Source organism: Odocoileus virginianus, chromosome 10, assembly GCF_023699985.2.
Source record: "Odocoileus virginianus isolate 20LAN1187 ecotype Illinois chromosome 10, Ovbor_1.2, whole genome shotgun sequence".
NCBI lineage: Eukaryota > Metazoa > Chordata > Mammalia > Artiodactyla > Cervidae > Odocoileus > Odocoileus virginianus.
In genome coordinates this window covers 26,951,618-26,968,913 of record NC_069683.1, presented here as the reverse complement: position 1 = coordinate 26,968,913, position 17,296 = coordinate 26,951,618, and the positions used below count along the sequence as shown (strand labels likewise).

The 17,296-nt window shown below is 37.3% G+C and overlaps 1 protein-coding gene across 1 annotated transcript in view; it reads right to left on the bottom strand.

The window, feature by feature from the left end:
* Positions 1-3,694: 3,694 nt before the first annotated feature.
* LOC110136540 (doublecortin domain-containing protein 1) overlaps positions 3,695-17,296 on the bottom strand; it is a 279,881-nt gene continuing 266,279 nt past the window's right edge. The window contains exons 16-18 of the mRNA XM_070473220.1: positions 15,835-15,895; positions 4,265-4,399; positions 3,695-3,856 (exon numbers count right to left, since the gene is read on the bottom strand). Coding sequence (XP_070329321.1) covers positions 3,695-3,856; positions 4,265-4,399; positions 15,835-15,895 — 358 coding nt within the window. The remainder of the gene's footprint in view (positions 3,857-4,264; positions 4,400-15,834; positions 15,896-17,296) is intronic.

Here is a 17,296-nt window from a genome sequence, read left to right as displayed (position 1 = left end):
ATCATTGTATTAACTATTCCACCTTATTTAAAGATTCCTTTCTAAGATATCCAGTCAAAATAATAGGCCCCACTTGAAAGGCTAAAAACGTGGAATAATCATTAAGATAAGAACATGAACGGTCAGCCAGAACAGCACAGAGGCTAAAAGGAACACTTAAGGTGTGAATAGACCTGCCTTAAATTGCCATTAACAGCTGGAAGCCTCAGCCAAATAACTTATTCTCTCTATACCTAAATTTCCTTATCAGTAAAACAGAGATTAATACCTCTGTTTTACATACTGTAATGGAGCTGGACCCTATGGGGTCTTCCTGTGATAGACTCTTCCCCTCCATATCCTCTGTTTCAGTTCTCTGAGGTACCTAGATAACAGTATCTGGAACACATTTCCTGACTTATTTTGTAGATATTAAACCCCCACCAAGCGGAAGATATTAATTTCCCGATGACCATGAGGAGGTAGTTTCCAGACCTACAGGAGCCAGAGAATCAAAAATATGACACCACCCTGTTACTTCACTATCAACCAAATCAAAGAATTGTGTGCAAACTGATCACATATTTGCAATTCCCCTCCCTCACCTGGCCTTTAACAATGTTTTCCTGAAACCTATCAGAGGGTTTGAGCATTAGCTGTCTTGGACTCCTTGCTTGGTGCCCTGCATTAAACTGCACTTTATTTGCCACAACTTCCCTGCTGGCTCAGATGGTAAAGCGTCTGCCTACAATGTGGGAGACCCGGGTTCAGTCCCTGGGTCGGGAAGATCTCCTGCAGAAGGAAATGGCAACCCACTCCAGTATTCTTGCCTGGAAAATCCCATAGATGGAGGAGCCTGGTGGGCTACAGCCCATGGGGTCACAGAGAGTCGGACACGAGTGAGTGACTTCACTTTCTTTCTTTTCTTTCTTTTTGCTTTGCCACAACCCACTGTCAGCAGGTAGGCTTTACTGCATCCAGGCAAGTAAACCCAAGTTTGGTTTGGTAGCAATTCCTCACAGGTTACTGGAAAATACAGCACACAGAGCACTTAAGCAAAGTCAGTATATGTTATTAATATCAAATGCTATCTTCCCTTTTCATATATTACCTGCTAGTAACTACCTACCTCTCTGTCTTTCCCTAAATTTGGCTACTTCTGATTTTCTCCTTCCTTTGCTACTTCTAAGGAAGTTCACACATTTATATCATTTTATTCTTTTCAATTAAATATACTTCTTTCAGACTATTTTCTCATTAATGTTTTCCCTAGTATTCTATTTTTTCCCCAATTTCCACAACTCGTATCATTTCACATTATTTATTTTTTGCAGTGATGTTATTTCATAAAATCATCATTAAAAAGAACAAAAGAATGTGATGCCTTTTTTAAAGCTGTGATAATATAATGCACTGATTCTCTTATATTTGAAAAATATGCAAACCTAACAAGACAACCTAAGATTCAAAGCAGTCAATAGGCCAAGTTCAATACCATGTTCTAATTTTGCCCAACAACTCCTTCCAAAATGGGAAGAAAGTAATTGCTTTAAGTATTAACTCTTTATTCAAAATAACTTTGTTAAGGAACAGAAAGAGGAGAGAAACAGAAATTACACCTACTGTGGTAGATTGTGGGGGTGGAGAAAAGAATATACATAAATCCTTGTGGTTTAAAAAAAAAAAAAAGAAGGCTGGAAAAGTCACTGTATCCTGAGACACAAACCCTGAGGAACCCTTACTAAGAAAGTGGCCCTAGGAAATTTCTTATTAAATAAAATCCAAAATATATTTACCAGTCAATTTCTATTGACTAAAAAATCACACATCTAAGTACAAATTTCATTAAAAATTCTTTTCTATCCCTATTTGATTTCAGAACATTTTCACAACTCTACCTATTGAGTACTTACTACATTCCTGAAATTTAAAGTCATCTCATTTTATTCTAACAACTCAAACAAGTGCTGTGGTAAATTAACTGTGACTAACAGCTTTGCTATTTATTTGTCTCCCATTACCTAATATAGTACTGTAGTCTTTTCTCCTAAGTTTCACAATCAGACTACACTGCTTCAGGGAAGATACAACAGAAAACATTAGAAAAACCCCCAAACTACCCAAAGCCCCATGCCCTCCAAAAAAGAGAAAAATCCAGGTTGCGGAAGCTATAGGGAAGTAGGTGAATTAGCACTTTGGTTCCTGCACAGTGACCCATGAGGGCCAGCATGAGACAAACACAAAAAACCCATATAGGTTTTGGAAATCTGAGGGCAGGAGGGAACTGTGCCTCCTTGAATAGAACCCAGGATAATGATGAACCCCCAGCACTATCTCAAGAAGAGTAGAGTAAAAATGGCTGATGAGTGAACCTACAGAGACAGACCAACAACGACCTCACAGAACAGTATTTTAATTCCTCAGGTCTCCGGTGTTTTACATGAAAACTTCAAAGACTATTCCTAAGGGACTTATATCCTGGTGACCCAGATAGAAAGTGGCCTGGATATGTAGCTGAAGCCTTGTGATTGTGTCGGGGAGCATCAGAGAGTTGAGAACCTGATGCACAACGGGAAAGCAAACACTGGGGGAGGAGGTCCTGGAACACAGGTTTTCATATAGATTCAGGACACCCCCATACTATAAAACAGTAAGATACTAAGCTTGTTATTTTGTTTGCACCCTCTCTTACTTGAAACAACAAAATCAAAGGATTTGAGGGATAAATACTTTAGAGACAATAAATTGAAGGGGCAATTTTTATCAAGAAAAAAATATTTCCCTCCTATTGAACACTGAGGCAGGAATACATAATTTAAGAATATAAGATAGCTTTTAATTGAAATAAAGTTACATTGCACACTTTAAACTTCAACTGTGTTATTAATATGTGCCAACTATGTCTCAATAGAGATGAAAAAACTTTGTAGCAAAGAGATTAAAATCTTTTTTTCATGCAATTGACATTTCTATATACTATTAGAATATTTAAACTTAGGTATTATCTTGAACTTTACTGAGAATAAGAACTGTATTATTCCTTTAAGAGTACTTCAATCAATAGTTAATTTCAAACAAGTGTCTATTGAAATTGCAGTTTATAAAGTCATTTTGTGCTTGACAACACAAAGCCCTAGAAAAATAATAATAATAAATTTTAGTTTTCCAATTAAATGAAGCAGACCAAAGAAATAGTACCCATTTTCCAATCAAGGATGCTTTTCAATCAGTTAGCAAAATAATTGATGTTAGTTTGATTCTAGTGATAGAATTATATCAATTTGTTAAATTATCACTACTTAAGACCATCTGTCACACACTTAGCCCTAGGTCTAACCCAATATTCTTCTTGTGGAACACAGAAAGGATTGTCTATGAGTGTGCCCTTCTTTAAGACCTTTTGATATTTTCACAATTGGATATATATGCTCTGCACTGCCTTATACTAATTATGTTATTTCAGAATATTTCAGTGAGATCCCAGGACAGTAACCCTTCTAAGTATACTTATATTAATAGACAATATCATACATCAGTCTTCAATGAAATACACATAAATGTCTCCTCTCCTCATCAAATGTGACCCGAAAACAACGTGCTTGAGAGCCAAAGGGCTTTTGAGATATTTCAATAATCTTCAAGAAATCAATCTTACATGAAACTGAAGGAAAACATCGAATGTCATTGAGCAATAAAGCTCCATTCTGTCAGTGCCCTACCTCTGAGCAGAAGCCTTAGGATGTTTCTCTTCCAGTTTCTTTACCAGGGCCACTGTCAGCTGTCCTGTCTCCCCAAGAGAACCTTCTGGCATTAAGTGGGTGTCTGAAGGCTCTGGCAGCTGCTTCAAATCAGGGATACTGGCACTTTTTTGAAGAACCTAATAAATGAAATATAGGAATTATGTAGCTAATTTTCACTGAGTGGAAATGTCTAAACTATATATGCCAAAAAATTTAACAGTGCACATTTCATGTTTCCTTCAGCCGTCTTCATCCAGCACATAAACCTTCGGTACGTGGCCAGAACAAAAGAAGGCAGTCCTAAGAAAAGCTAGTGTGTTACCATTTATTTAACAAAAAGAATGCTTATATAAATATACACATAGATGTTTACATGAATATAAGTATATAAATGGATGTTTATGTAATGGATATGATTTTCAATATCAATAACACTAATTCGTGAATTCATTCTTTCCTCCTGAAAACAACCCAAACATTTTTCCTCTTCGCAAAATATCTTTCAGAGATCTAGCTCTGTCTTGCCTCTGGCTCACTACACTGACCTCTTCTGCAAAGCTGCTGCCATGCTCCTGATAAGCTGTGGTCCAGGCACCATGGTGAAAGTGATACTCTGTCTGGGTCACATCTACTTGTACATTTAGTTCCTCTAGGTAGGTCAGAACAAACTGAGGATAAGCCTGTAGAGAAGGGAAAAAAACAGAACAAAACAGTACTACCAGCCTTGTAAGCAACAGCCAAAAATCTATACAACTGGAATGATGGGAGGATAAATTAGATTAATAGGAAAAAAATCTGGCTAATAAGTTTTGTACTTTATGGTCAATTTCAGATCAAAATCAAGACAAATAACTTTCGTACAAAGATTTCTAATTTGTTGTTAGATCTGATCAAGTTTAACTCGGCTGCTAAACACTAAAGCCATCCTATATACTGATAATAATGGCTAACATTTACTGAGTTATTTCTACATAAAAGGTAAACATATTATGTACATGTAATTTTCCGTTGCTCTATTTGGGGGGACTATTCAATTCTGCTCTGAAAGACAATAAAACAAATAGGATGGATGAGATTCATTAGCCACAGGAAGCATAGATAAGTAAGTTAGTAACCTGAGAAGTGTCAGACAGAAAGGAATTAGAGCATGTCTATGAACATAGATAGAAAAGGGTAGAAAGACAAAATAGACATTTAGTAGTCATGATTTACAAAATAACAAGCAAAACAACATATATTTACTGTGTACTAGATGTAAATTAAGCATGAGGCACACGATCGTGAGATCTTTAACTGACCACCCATTGCTGGCTCTCATTTTGGACCCTCTGCTGGATAAAGTCCACAGCTGCCCCCAGGCCACCTGGGGAGCACAGCCACTGGCCAAGTGTACCTGCCACCACTGTCTCCTGGATCAAGTGTGTGTCAGTGTCTCACGTACATTTCATCTGCTAGGCCCAATTTCAACTCTGGTCCCGGTAACCACATCAACAGCAAGGAAGGGTGATGCCACACTGAGAGAGGATGCATCTATATCAGAGATTCAGGTAATGTGGCCCTTCAACCCACCTGTACTTTATGCATGTTAACCTAGCCCATCTCTTTTTCCATACATTGTACTTGGTGTTTTAAATGGATTAAATAGACTGTAATCTGCACATTTTCTGTTCCATGAACTCAAGGATAGCCTATCAAGGCACATACTTGAAGTCTACCAGTACACCAAAGTAATTTACCACATAATAACATATTTACATTTTAATCCTTGAAACAACCCTTTGAAAGGCGTGACTATTGCTTGCATTATAATGATGAGGAAGCCAAAATAGGGAGGGTAAAGCAACTTGTTCCTCCAGCTTGTTTACTACTTCATAAAGCTTGGATATGCTGCCTAAAGTATTATATAAACTTCTTTTTTAAACTGTAGAACTCAAGTTTTAACAAAAAATATAAGGAAGCATTCACTAGATAACTAAAGAGTACTAAAGGTCCTTGTATTATTCTAGAAAAAGAGATATTAAATAACTTTGCACTTTGTTATAAAATCTATAACTAAATATGAATGCTCTAAATTAGGTTGTGGTAATGAAACCAAAACCCTATGTATATACTGAAAAATATTGAACAGCACACTTCAATTCTGTGGTATGTTAATTATATTTCAATAAAGCTATTTTTAATGTAAGAGATTCAATTAAAAATAGAAATACAGAGTATATCTCAAGAATAAGCAGATAAAAAAGAGGGAGGGGTTCAGAAAAAGTCAGGAAGAAAGGTAAAAACAATATGAATTAAAAATAGAGTAAATAGAAATTTTTATTAATCAATAAGTGACTATCAAAATTTTAAATATGCATTTGAGAGGAAGAGACTATTTCTCATTAGCATATTTTTTCAAATATTAATTGTTTTCATGTGCATTTGTGCTTTTATTACAAAAATACATTTTTAAAGGCCCAATTTAAAATACTGTCTTTGTGGTGTATACTAATCAGATAAAATCTTGGAAAAAGATTTTGAATCACTGTGCTAAATTCACTTCAGTCATGTCTGACTCTTTGTGACCCCATGGACCATAGCCTGCCAACGCTCCTCTGACCATAGCATTCTCCAGGCAAGAATACTGAAGTGGGTTGCCATGCACTTCTCCAGGGGATCTTCCAGACCCAGAGATCGAACTGGATTTGCTTAGGTCTCCTACACTGGCAGGCAGCTTCACTTACCACTAGTGCCACCTGGAAAGTCCTTTGAATCACTAAGCTAACATGAAAACATTACAAACTCTTGTTTGTGTGGAGTTGTACAAACTCTGTTTGCTGTAAGTGTAGAATTACTAAGTCCAAAGAACACGTATTCTTTTACAGATTTTGATAAATATTGCCAAATAGTTCCTTAGAAGTAATGTACTGGTCTCCTACATGGCCCCCCATGTTCCCTGCCTCCTAATATTCAGACCCTTGTGTAGTCCCCTTTTTTTAATGTAAAAAAAAAATAGGATTCTCATTTTATCTTGAAGCTGTGTCATATTTATTTCATTATATTATTTGGTCTTGTGTCAGTTCTGACTGTCTTAGAAATGTCCAAGACAATTCAACTGAAGTAAATATGACAGAAAAAGGGAAATACATTATTTTACATCCATCCTATAGTAAAGCACCAAGGCCAAAATTCAGCAACAAAGAGCACAATATTATCAATATGACAGAAACATGAGTAGTGGGACATGATATTACATATGTTTCAACCCCTTGTATCATGATGGTAGTTGCATGTTTCACATCCTCTAATAGAGGTAAAAACATTTTATGTAAGCTTACTTCTGAGATATACTTCCCTCTTATTGGAAAGAAGATGTATCTGGAACATGGGAAAACTTAATATATATCCAATGAAATGGGTAAAGAAGGGCCCGAAAGGTAGAGCCACGATGTGTCTAACATTCTGATAGACACAGCAGTTGTTGTTGTTCAGCAACTCAGTTGTGTTCAACTCTGCGACCCCATGGACTGCAGCACACCAGGCTTCCCTGTCCTTCACCATCTCCTGGAGATTGCTCAGACTCATGTCCATTGAGTCGGTGAGGCCATCCAACCGTCTTGTCCTCTGTCGTCCCCTTCTCCTCCTGATTGATTCCTTGGGTTAAGTTGCTGTAAGTGGAATTACTAAGTCCAAAGAACATGTATTCTTTTACAGATTTTGATAAATATTGCCAAATAGCTCCTTAGAAATAATGTACTGGTCTCCTACATGGGCCCCCATTTTCCCTGCCTCCTAATATTCAGACCCTTGTGTAGTCCCCTCCCACATTACGTAAGAATAAGTCTATGTGACCAAAGAAGATGGCAAAAGTGGTGTTAGGTTGTGCCTGAGATTAGATTACGGCAAACAGCACAGCTTCCATTTTGCTCTCTCCTCTCTTGGATCACTAGCTAGTGCTTGAACAGGACTACAGAGAAACCCATGTGCCAAGGAGCTGAAGCCTCTGGACAATGTAGTGTGCTAAGAGGCAGATTTTCCAGCCTAGTCAACTGTCAAATGATTGCAACCCCCATTGACACCTTGACTTAAGCTTCATGAGAGAGACTCTGAGTTAGAACTATCCAATTAAACAATTCCCAGATTACCCCACAGAAGCTGGGAGATAATAAATGTTTGTTGTTTTAAATTACTATGTTTGGGGGTAATCTGTTAAACAGCAATAGAAAATACCAATAAAATAAAATTTTTAAAAACCCAAATACCAAAAAAGGAATGAATATGCCTGTCTTCTCACATCTTCATCAACATAGGCTATTACTAGCTTTATGTCTCCTCATTAATTAATAGGGAAAAAAGACTATCTCATTGGTTACATTTAATTCCTAGTGAAGCTGATCTCCTTTATTTGACTTGACTCTTTTAATTTTTCTTTTGTCATATACTTCCCTTTCATGTCATTTGCTTATTTTTCTATTGAAAAATTCAATTATCCTTTTCTATTGTAATATCACCTCATGGCAAATAGAAGTGGAAAAAGTAAAAATAGTGATAGATATTGTTTTCTTGGGCTCCAAAATCACTGCAGACAGTGACTACAGACATGAGATTAAAAGATTCTGGTTCTTAGAAGGAAGGCTATGACAAACCTAGACATCATATTAAAAAAGCAGAGATACCACTTTGCCTGTAAAGGCCCATATAGTGAAAGCTATGGTTTTTCCAGTAGTCACATACTTATGTGAGAGTTGGACCTGAAAGAAGGCTGAGCACCAAAAAACTGACGCTTTCAAATTATGGTGCTAGAGAAGACTCGAGAGTTCTTTGGACTACAAGGAGATCAAACCAGTCAATCCTGAAAGAAACCAACCCTAAATATTCATTGGAAGGACTGATGCTGAAGCTGAAGCTCCAAATACTTTGGCCCCCTGTTATGAAGAGCTGACTCATGGGAAAAGACTCCAATTCCAGGAAAGATTGAGGCAATAGAAGGGAGTGATGAGATGGTTAGATGGCATCACTAATTCAATAGACATGAATTTGGGCAAACTCTCAGAGATGATGAAGGACAGAGAAGCCTGTTGTGCTGCAGTCCATGGGGTCAGAAAGTATCAGACATGACTTAGAGACTGAACAGTGCTATATCAAGTTTATTATATATTAAATGTATTATTTCATTCTCTAATATTTATATTGTGAAGATTTTTCCCTACTTGTCATATTTTCCTGTTCACTTTTGCTAATGCACTTTAGATTTAGAAGGTTTTAAATTTTTTATGTATTCAAAGCTATTAGTCTTTTCCTTTATGGATTCTATCCTTTTCTGCATGTACATAAAGATGTCTATTCATCACTACTCTGGGTTAGATGTTTTAATGCAAGCTTTCTTCTAGATGTTTTATGGCTCCATGTTTAAGTTGAAATTTTTAACTTAGCTGAAACTGGTGACTTGTATAAAAAAGTAATTTATCTTTTTGCAAATAAATAGAGAGATGGTTAACTTTAAAAATAATGGAAAGAAAAAATTATCCAGGTAAGCACAACATAATAAAATGCAATACTGTATTTAAATTTGTTCATTATTACTATCACTAATAGTTACAAATGATCATTTAGCCAGAACTGATATGCTAGTATCTATCGATAGACCAGAATCTATGCCAAATACTCAAAATACTAGTATTAATAGCTGTATTTTGCAGACAAATACTCTGAAGCTTGGAAAGGTTAAATGACTTGCCTAAGGCCACACTGCAAAGAAGTACTGGAGCCAAGATTAGTTATTAATAGCCTAATGCAGTAATTCTGTCTTAATGAATGGCATGAGTTCCATTTATGATCCAGCTGCAGATAATTATCAAATTATCCTCCATTTCAGATTAACTAGATGGATATAGTTTTAGATATGACTAAATTTAGATCCAATCAAAATTTCTAAAACTCTAAAAGAATGAAATGCCTCATTAATAAACAGCTTTGCTCTATGAATCTAGAATAACTATAATTTTTAAAAATAAGCAATTACTTTTGTGAATGGCACATTAAAAATTTTAGAATCAAAATTCACTTTAAAATAATTTGTTTCAAACACAAAAATATGAGTTATTTGCCAGCTATCAACAGAAGTGTAAAGTCAGAAAATAATAAGTTGCAAGAAAAGGAGGGATAAAAAGGACAGCAGAGTAGAAGTGGGTGTTTTCGGTACCTGAATTGTGAGAGAGAAAAGCATACATTTAAACCTTGGTCTTACTTTTCCATCTGTTGGTGGGAAGGGCAATACTTATATGGGATAGAACTATGTTCCTAGGCAATAGGAGTCAGCTCTATTCAGATATGCATCAGAACAAGGTCCTCATATGCATGTACAAGCCAAGGAGCTGGAGGGATATTTTGGCAAAGCCTCAAAATTCCACTTTTTTTTTTTTTTAAACAAAGACATACAAGCTCTGGTCTTTCTGTGACTTCCTTTCCAACAACCTAGAACCTCATTCTGAGTGAGTAATATAATGCAGTCAGAAACAAGATAAGAAGACAGCTGGGATGAATCTGAGAATGAAGTTAAAGGTAGTAATTACTAAAATGCTTTGACATTTGATGACTGTATCAAAATTCCTGCTTAGGAACAAAACTAAAACTCTATAGTCCTGGCTGAATTATAGAATGTGGTTGAGATTTTGCCCAGTGTGCCAACAACAAATAGGCAGTCAGAGAAATGTTGTTATGGTAATTTTTCAACTTAAATTCTATAAAACACTTCAAACTACTAAGGTGATATAAGTTGTAACAGAATAACAGCTCAATTTCTAGAACACTAGAGAAAGAAAGGTACTATATTTATTAGTCAGGGTCCAACACAGAGACAGAAAGCACACAGTATTTTGAACAGGAACATTTAACATAAGCTATTAGTGACAGAGGACTAGAGTGGCAGGAAATTTGTTCTGTTGTTCAGTCACTAAGTCCTCTCTGACTCTTTGACAGCCCGTGGACTGCAGCATGTCAGGCTCCCCTGTCCTACACTATCTCCCAGAGTTTGCTCAAATTCATGTCTATTAAGTTGGTGATGCTATCTAAGCATCTCATCCTCTGCCGTCCCCTTCTCTTCTTGCCCTCAGTCTTTCCCAGCATTAGGGTCTTTTCCAACAAGTTAGCTCTTAGTATCAGGTGGCCAAAGTATTGGAGCTTCAGCTTCATCATCACTCTTTCCAATGCACATTCAGGGTTGATTTCCTTTAGGATTGATTGGTTTGATCTTTTTGCAATCCAAGGGACTCTCAAGAGTCTTCCCTAGCACCACAATTTAAAGGCATCAATTTTTCAGCATTCAGCCTTCTTTATTGTCAAACTCTCACACTCATACATGACCACTGAAAAAACCATAGCTTTGACTATATGGACCTTTGTTGGCAAAGTGATGTCTCTGCTTTTTTTTTTTTCCATTTATTTTTATTAGTTGGAGGCTAATTACTTTACAATATTGTAGTGGGTTTTGCCACACATTGACATGAATCAGCCATGGATTTACATGTGTTCCCCATCCCTATCCCCCCTCCCACTTCCCTCTCCATCCCATCCCTCTGGGTCTTCCCAGTACACCAGCCCCGAGCACTTGTCTCATGCATCCAACCTGGGCTGGTGATCTGTTTCACCCTAGATAATATACATGTTTCAATGCTGTTCTCTCAAAACATCCCACCCTCGCCTTCTCCCACAGACTCCAAAAGTCTGTTCTGTACATCTGTGTCTCTTTTTCTGTTTTGCATATAGGGTTATCATTACCATCTTTCTAAATTCCATATACATGCGTTAGTATACTGTAATGGTCTTTATCTTTCTGGCTTACTTCACTCTGTATAATGGGCTCCAGTTTCATCCATCTCATTAGAACTGATTCAAATGAGTTTTTTAATGGCTGAGTAATATTCCATGGCGTATATGTACCACAGCTTCCTTATCCATTCATCTGCTGATGGGCATCTAGGTTGCTTCCATGTCCTGGCTATTATAAACAGTGCTGTGATGAACACTGGGGTGCACGTGTCTCTTTCAGATCTGGTTTCCTCGGTGTGTATGCCCAGAAGTGGGATTGCTGGGTCATATGGCAGTTCTATTTCCAGCTTTTTAAGGAATCTCCAGACTGTTCTCCATAGTGGCTGTCCTAGTTTGCATTCCCACCAACAGTGTAAGAGGGTTCCTTTTTCTCCACACCCTCTCCAGCATTTATTGCTTGTAGACTTTTGGATAGCAGCCATCCTGACTGGCGTGTAATGGTACCTCATTGTGGTTTTGATTTGCATTTCTCTGATAATGAGTGATGTTGAGCATCTTTTCATGTGTTTGTTTGCCATCTATATGTCTTCTCTGGAGAAATGTCTGTTTAGTTCTTTGGCCCATTTTTTGATTGGGTCATTTAGTTTTCTGGAATTGAGCTGCAGGAGTTGCTTGTATATTTTTGAGATTAATCCTTTGTCTGTTGCTTTGTTTGCTATTATTTTCTCCCAATCTGAGGGCTGTCTTTTCACCTTGCTTATCGTTTCCTTTGTTGTGCAAAAGCTTTTCAGTTTCATTAGGTCCCATTTGTTTATTTTTGCTTTTATTTCCAATATTCTGGGAGGTGGGTCATAGAGGATCCTGCTGTGATTTATGTCGGAGAGTGTTTTGCCTATGTTCTCCTCTAGGAGTTTGATAGTTTCTGGTCTTACATTTAGATCTTTAATCCATTTTGAGTTTATTTTTGTGTATGGTGTTAGAAACTGTTCTAGTTTCATTCTTTTACAAGTGGTTGACCAGTTTTCATCTCTGCTTTTTAATACGCTGTCTAGGTTTGTTACAGCTTTTCTTCCAAGGAGCAAGCGCCTTTGAATTGCACGGCTGCAGTCACTGTTTGCAGTGATTTTGGAACCCAAGAAAATAAAATCTGTCACTGTTCCACTTTTTCCGCTTCTATTTGCCATGAAGTGATGAGAGCTGAGAAGTTCAAGAGAATACTAAAGAATATATAAATAGCAGAGATAGTGAGCCCAGTACTCCTAGGCCTTAGACAGAATGCCCAAGGAAGATACCTGACCCACAGCTGAGATCCAGACCCCACTGAGGGCACAGCTGTAACTCACTAGATGATGAAGTGGTCGCTGAGGCAGCGCACAGCAGGATTCACTGTTAACATGCCTTTGGAGCACCAGAGGAAGCCATCTCTACAGGGAGGTACCTAACTGCTAACACCGCACTACAAAGCCACTCACAAGGAATATGCTCACAAGAAGGGGCCCACTGGTAATACTCTGCTGTGAAGCTGCCCAAGGCAGGTGCCAGGCAATGAACTGTGGATTTGGCACTGTGAGGGAATAAAGTGATAACTACCATGCTATGTGTTATAGGTTGAATTATGTCTCTTGCAAAAAGTATGCAAGTATGTTGAAGTCCTAACCCTTGGCACCAGTAACTGTGACAGATGAAATCAAATTAATATTAGGTCATTGGTATGGGTGCTAATCTAAAATGACTCGTGTCTTTATTAGAAGAGAGAAATTTGAACATGGACACACACAGAATTCAATACCATGTGAAGACTCAGACGTGGAGGGAGACGGCCATGTACAGATGGAGGCAGAGATTGGAGTTAAGCTGCCACAAATAAAGAAATGTCTGGAACTACCCGAAGATGGAAGAGACAAGGAAGGATCTTTCCCTAGAGGATTTAGATGGAGCACAGGGTTGCCAAACAGCTTGATTTCAGACTTCTAGCCTCCAGAACTATGAGAAAAAAAAATTTATGCTATTTTAAGCCACCCAGTTTATGGTACTTTTTATAGTACTACTGTAAAAATAATATACCATATATTTTCAGTTTTGATTCTTGGCATTTCTGAAATCATGATGGTGGGATTCTCAGGCAAACACTAACAGATACCATGTGATTAGTTTAATTTTTGCCTCTCTTAAATCTTGATGATTAACATTCTATTTAGACTTGGAATCACAGAACCAGGAAGGAAATCTTGAGTAGTCAAGGAGAATCTCATTTTACTAAAGCAAACTTTTAAAAATTGAAACATAGTTGACTTACAATGTTACATTAATTTCAGGTGAACAGCATTGTAATTATAAATACAGTACATATACAGAAGAACACATAGATCATAAGTGTACATTCAATCCACTTGCACATAGTGAATACCTATTTAACCAGACAACCAGGTCAAGAAAGGGAGCAGCAACACACCTAGGTGCTCCTCACAGCCCCTTTCAGTCCCTAACATTCTTCAGCTCTATCTACTCTCCTGACTTCTAAAACAAGATTTCATTTTGCCAGGCATATATGTATATTTATACATATGTATATGTGTATGTATATAATGGAATAGTACTCAGCCATTAAAAAGAAGGAAATTCTGCCATTTGTGACAACATGGATGAATCTTGAGGGTATTATGCTAAGTGAAAAAGTTTAGACAGAGAAAGACAAATATCACATATTATCACTAATATGTGTCATCTATAAAACAAAACCAGTGAACAAGCATGTGTGTGGGTGTGGGTGTGTACGTGCTTATTTGTTCAGTTGTGTCTGACTCTTCTCGACCCCATGGACTGCAGCCCGCCAGGCTCCTCTGTCCATGGGGATTCTCCAGGCAAGAACACTGGAATGGGTGGCCATGCCCTCTTCCAGGGGATCTTCCCAACCCAGGGATCGAACCCAGGTCTCCCTCATTGCAGGTGGATTCTTTACCATCTGAGCCACCAGGAAAGCCCAAAGAAGCATAACAAAGCATAACCAGAGTCACAGATACAGAGAGTAGGTGGTTGCCAGAGGGGAGGGTTAGGGAGGATGAGGGAAGTAAGTGAGGGAGAGTAAGAGATACAAGTTTCCAATTACAAAATAAGTGATGGGAATGAAATGTACAGTGTGAGGTATGCAATCAATAATAATATGATATCTTTGTATAGTGACAGATGGTAACTAGATTTATTGTGGTGATCATTTTGTAATGTATAGAAATATCAAATCACTATGTCATGCATCTGGAACTAACATAGTGTTATAGTCAATTACACTTCAAAAACAAACAACTCATAGAATAAAAGATCAACTTGCAGTTACCAGAAGCGAGGAGTGGGGAGAGGTACAAACTTTCAGTGGTCAAAGGTATAAACTTTCAGTTATAAGATAAATAAGTACTAGGGATTTACTGCACAAAATAAGGGCTTCCCTGGTAGCTCAGCTGGTAAAGAATCCACCTGCAACTCAGGAGACCCTGGTTCAATTCCTGGGTCAGGAAGAATCTCTGAAGAAGGGATAGGCTGCCCACACCAGTATTCTTGGGCTCCCCTGGTGGCTCAGCTGATAAAGAATCTGACTGCAATAAGGGAGACCTGGGTTCAATCCCTGGGTTGGGAAGATCCCCTGGAGAAGGGAATGACTACCCTCTTCAGTATTCTGGCCTGGGGAATTCCATGGACTTTAGTCCATGGGGTCACAAAGAGTCAAACATGACTGAGCAACCCTCACTTTCACTTCATGATGAATATAATTAATGCTACTGCTTGCTATATAGAACACTTGCTAACAGTATGGATCCTAAAATTTCTCATCACAAGGAAAAGTTTTTTTTTCTTTTATTTTGTATCTGTATGAGATGATGGATGTTTACTAAACTTATTGCAGTAATCATTTCATGATGTACATAAGTCAAATCAGTATGCTCTATACCTTAAACTTATACAGTGCTGTATGTCTGGAGTTAGCTATGGGGTAATCTTATTTCAATATATATGTAACAAATTAATGCATTGTACACCTTGAACTTAGACAATGTTATACATCAATTATAGCTCAATTTTTTTAAGTAATACATTTATTTTAAAAATAGAAGGAAATTGATGCCCCAAAATTCTAGGTTGTATCACAGCCATGAATTGAAGAAAATTATATTTGGCTTTGGAAAACTTGTTTTACATCAAGCAAAACTTCAGAGGAAACTGTCAAGTCAAACTGAGTTAAATTCTAAATTTCTAGAAACAGAGTGAAATCATTTGTTCAGAAAAAGCATTTCTTGCTCTCAATAACTGACAGTGCATTTTATAAGAATATAAAAAAAGAAAAAAATTTTGAAATAAAGTTGTGGTTTATAGTCCTTACCTCAGAATAAATACAACCATCAGTTCCAAACACCCACTTCTGAGAATCATCTCCTTTGTGTCTGTAATGAAAATGTAATTTAGAGATGGACAAATTTTCTCCACATTAACACATTTGTGGGCTGATTCATGTCAATGTATGACAAAACCCAGTGCAATGTTGTGAAGTAATTAGCCTCCAACTAATAAAAATAAATGGAAAAAAAAAAGTAGAAATATCATTTTCCACAGTCTGGCAGGAGGACTGCACACATTCGAACGATTCTACCACACTACTACCATCACTGCTACCTCAGCAGCTAAAGCCTTTCCTAAGACACCTACTTGCTTTAGTACCCAAAATTCTGTGGGGGTGTGTGAATGAGTGTGTATGTGTGTGTGCATGTGTGTGTATAACCAATGGCAACAGTGATTAAGGGTCTAGAGAATAAATAGAGTCAATAAGAATGTTATAGAAATTTCCATCCCCAAAAATGATTCTCTGTGAGACAGAAATAAGGGGGCTAAATTAAATAAAAGGACTCAGAGGATGAGAAGAAAAAAAGATACTGTGGAAAATTAGGAACCTCAGGCACCTATTTCTCAAACAATTAGGAAATTTTATTAAGGAACATCAGATTTTCTGAGCTAAGTCTGAGTAGGAAAGAAAAACTAAAATGTGATGAAGCTAATCATGCCTAAATTAACTCATCATGTATTCATTAATATTTAGAAACCTTACAGAGATAGGACAAATGAATTAAATTAAGTGTAATGGGATGTTAAACAAGACTTTTCCTACTGCCTCAGAGTTTTGACAGAAACATCAATGGTTGAGAATAAGAGGTGTCAGGTAATGCTCTATTCTAAAGCAAGGAACTATATGATCTAGGCAGAGCACGTAAAGGTACGTAATGGTTCAGTGCACATTAGCCTTTCACCTACACCCACGTTATATAAGAAAACGTGAAATTTCTGGGCATGTTGGGATAGGTGCTTATTAATAATGTAGGTCTCCAGGCCCATATCCTCAGAGATTTTGATTCTTTAAGTCTGGACTCCCAGAAATATACATTAGTAGGTATCAAAAATGATTCCAATCACAAGAACTCACTCTGGGGAATTTGGATGTGTGTGGTTTATGGACCAGACTTTGGAAAACATCGAGCTAGAGTGACGAGAACCAAGGAAAGAAAGGACTACGTACTTGAAGTATTATGAAAGAAGAACTGATTTGGTGATTAAATAAATGGGGTATGGGTTAGAAAGAGTAGGCAAGGTTAAGCCTTAAATGTCAAATTTGGGTAAAGAAGAACAAGACAGTACTAAAAGAAAATGAAATTAGAACATGAGAGGAAAGCAGAGATGTGAGGAAATATGAAGGGTTCTTGTAATTAAAGACTGGTAACAGAAATAAATGAAGCTGGCTAGAACTAATGTGAGGACTGCTATTGGGAGTTGTGAACAATACAGCAAACTGGAGG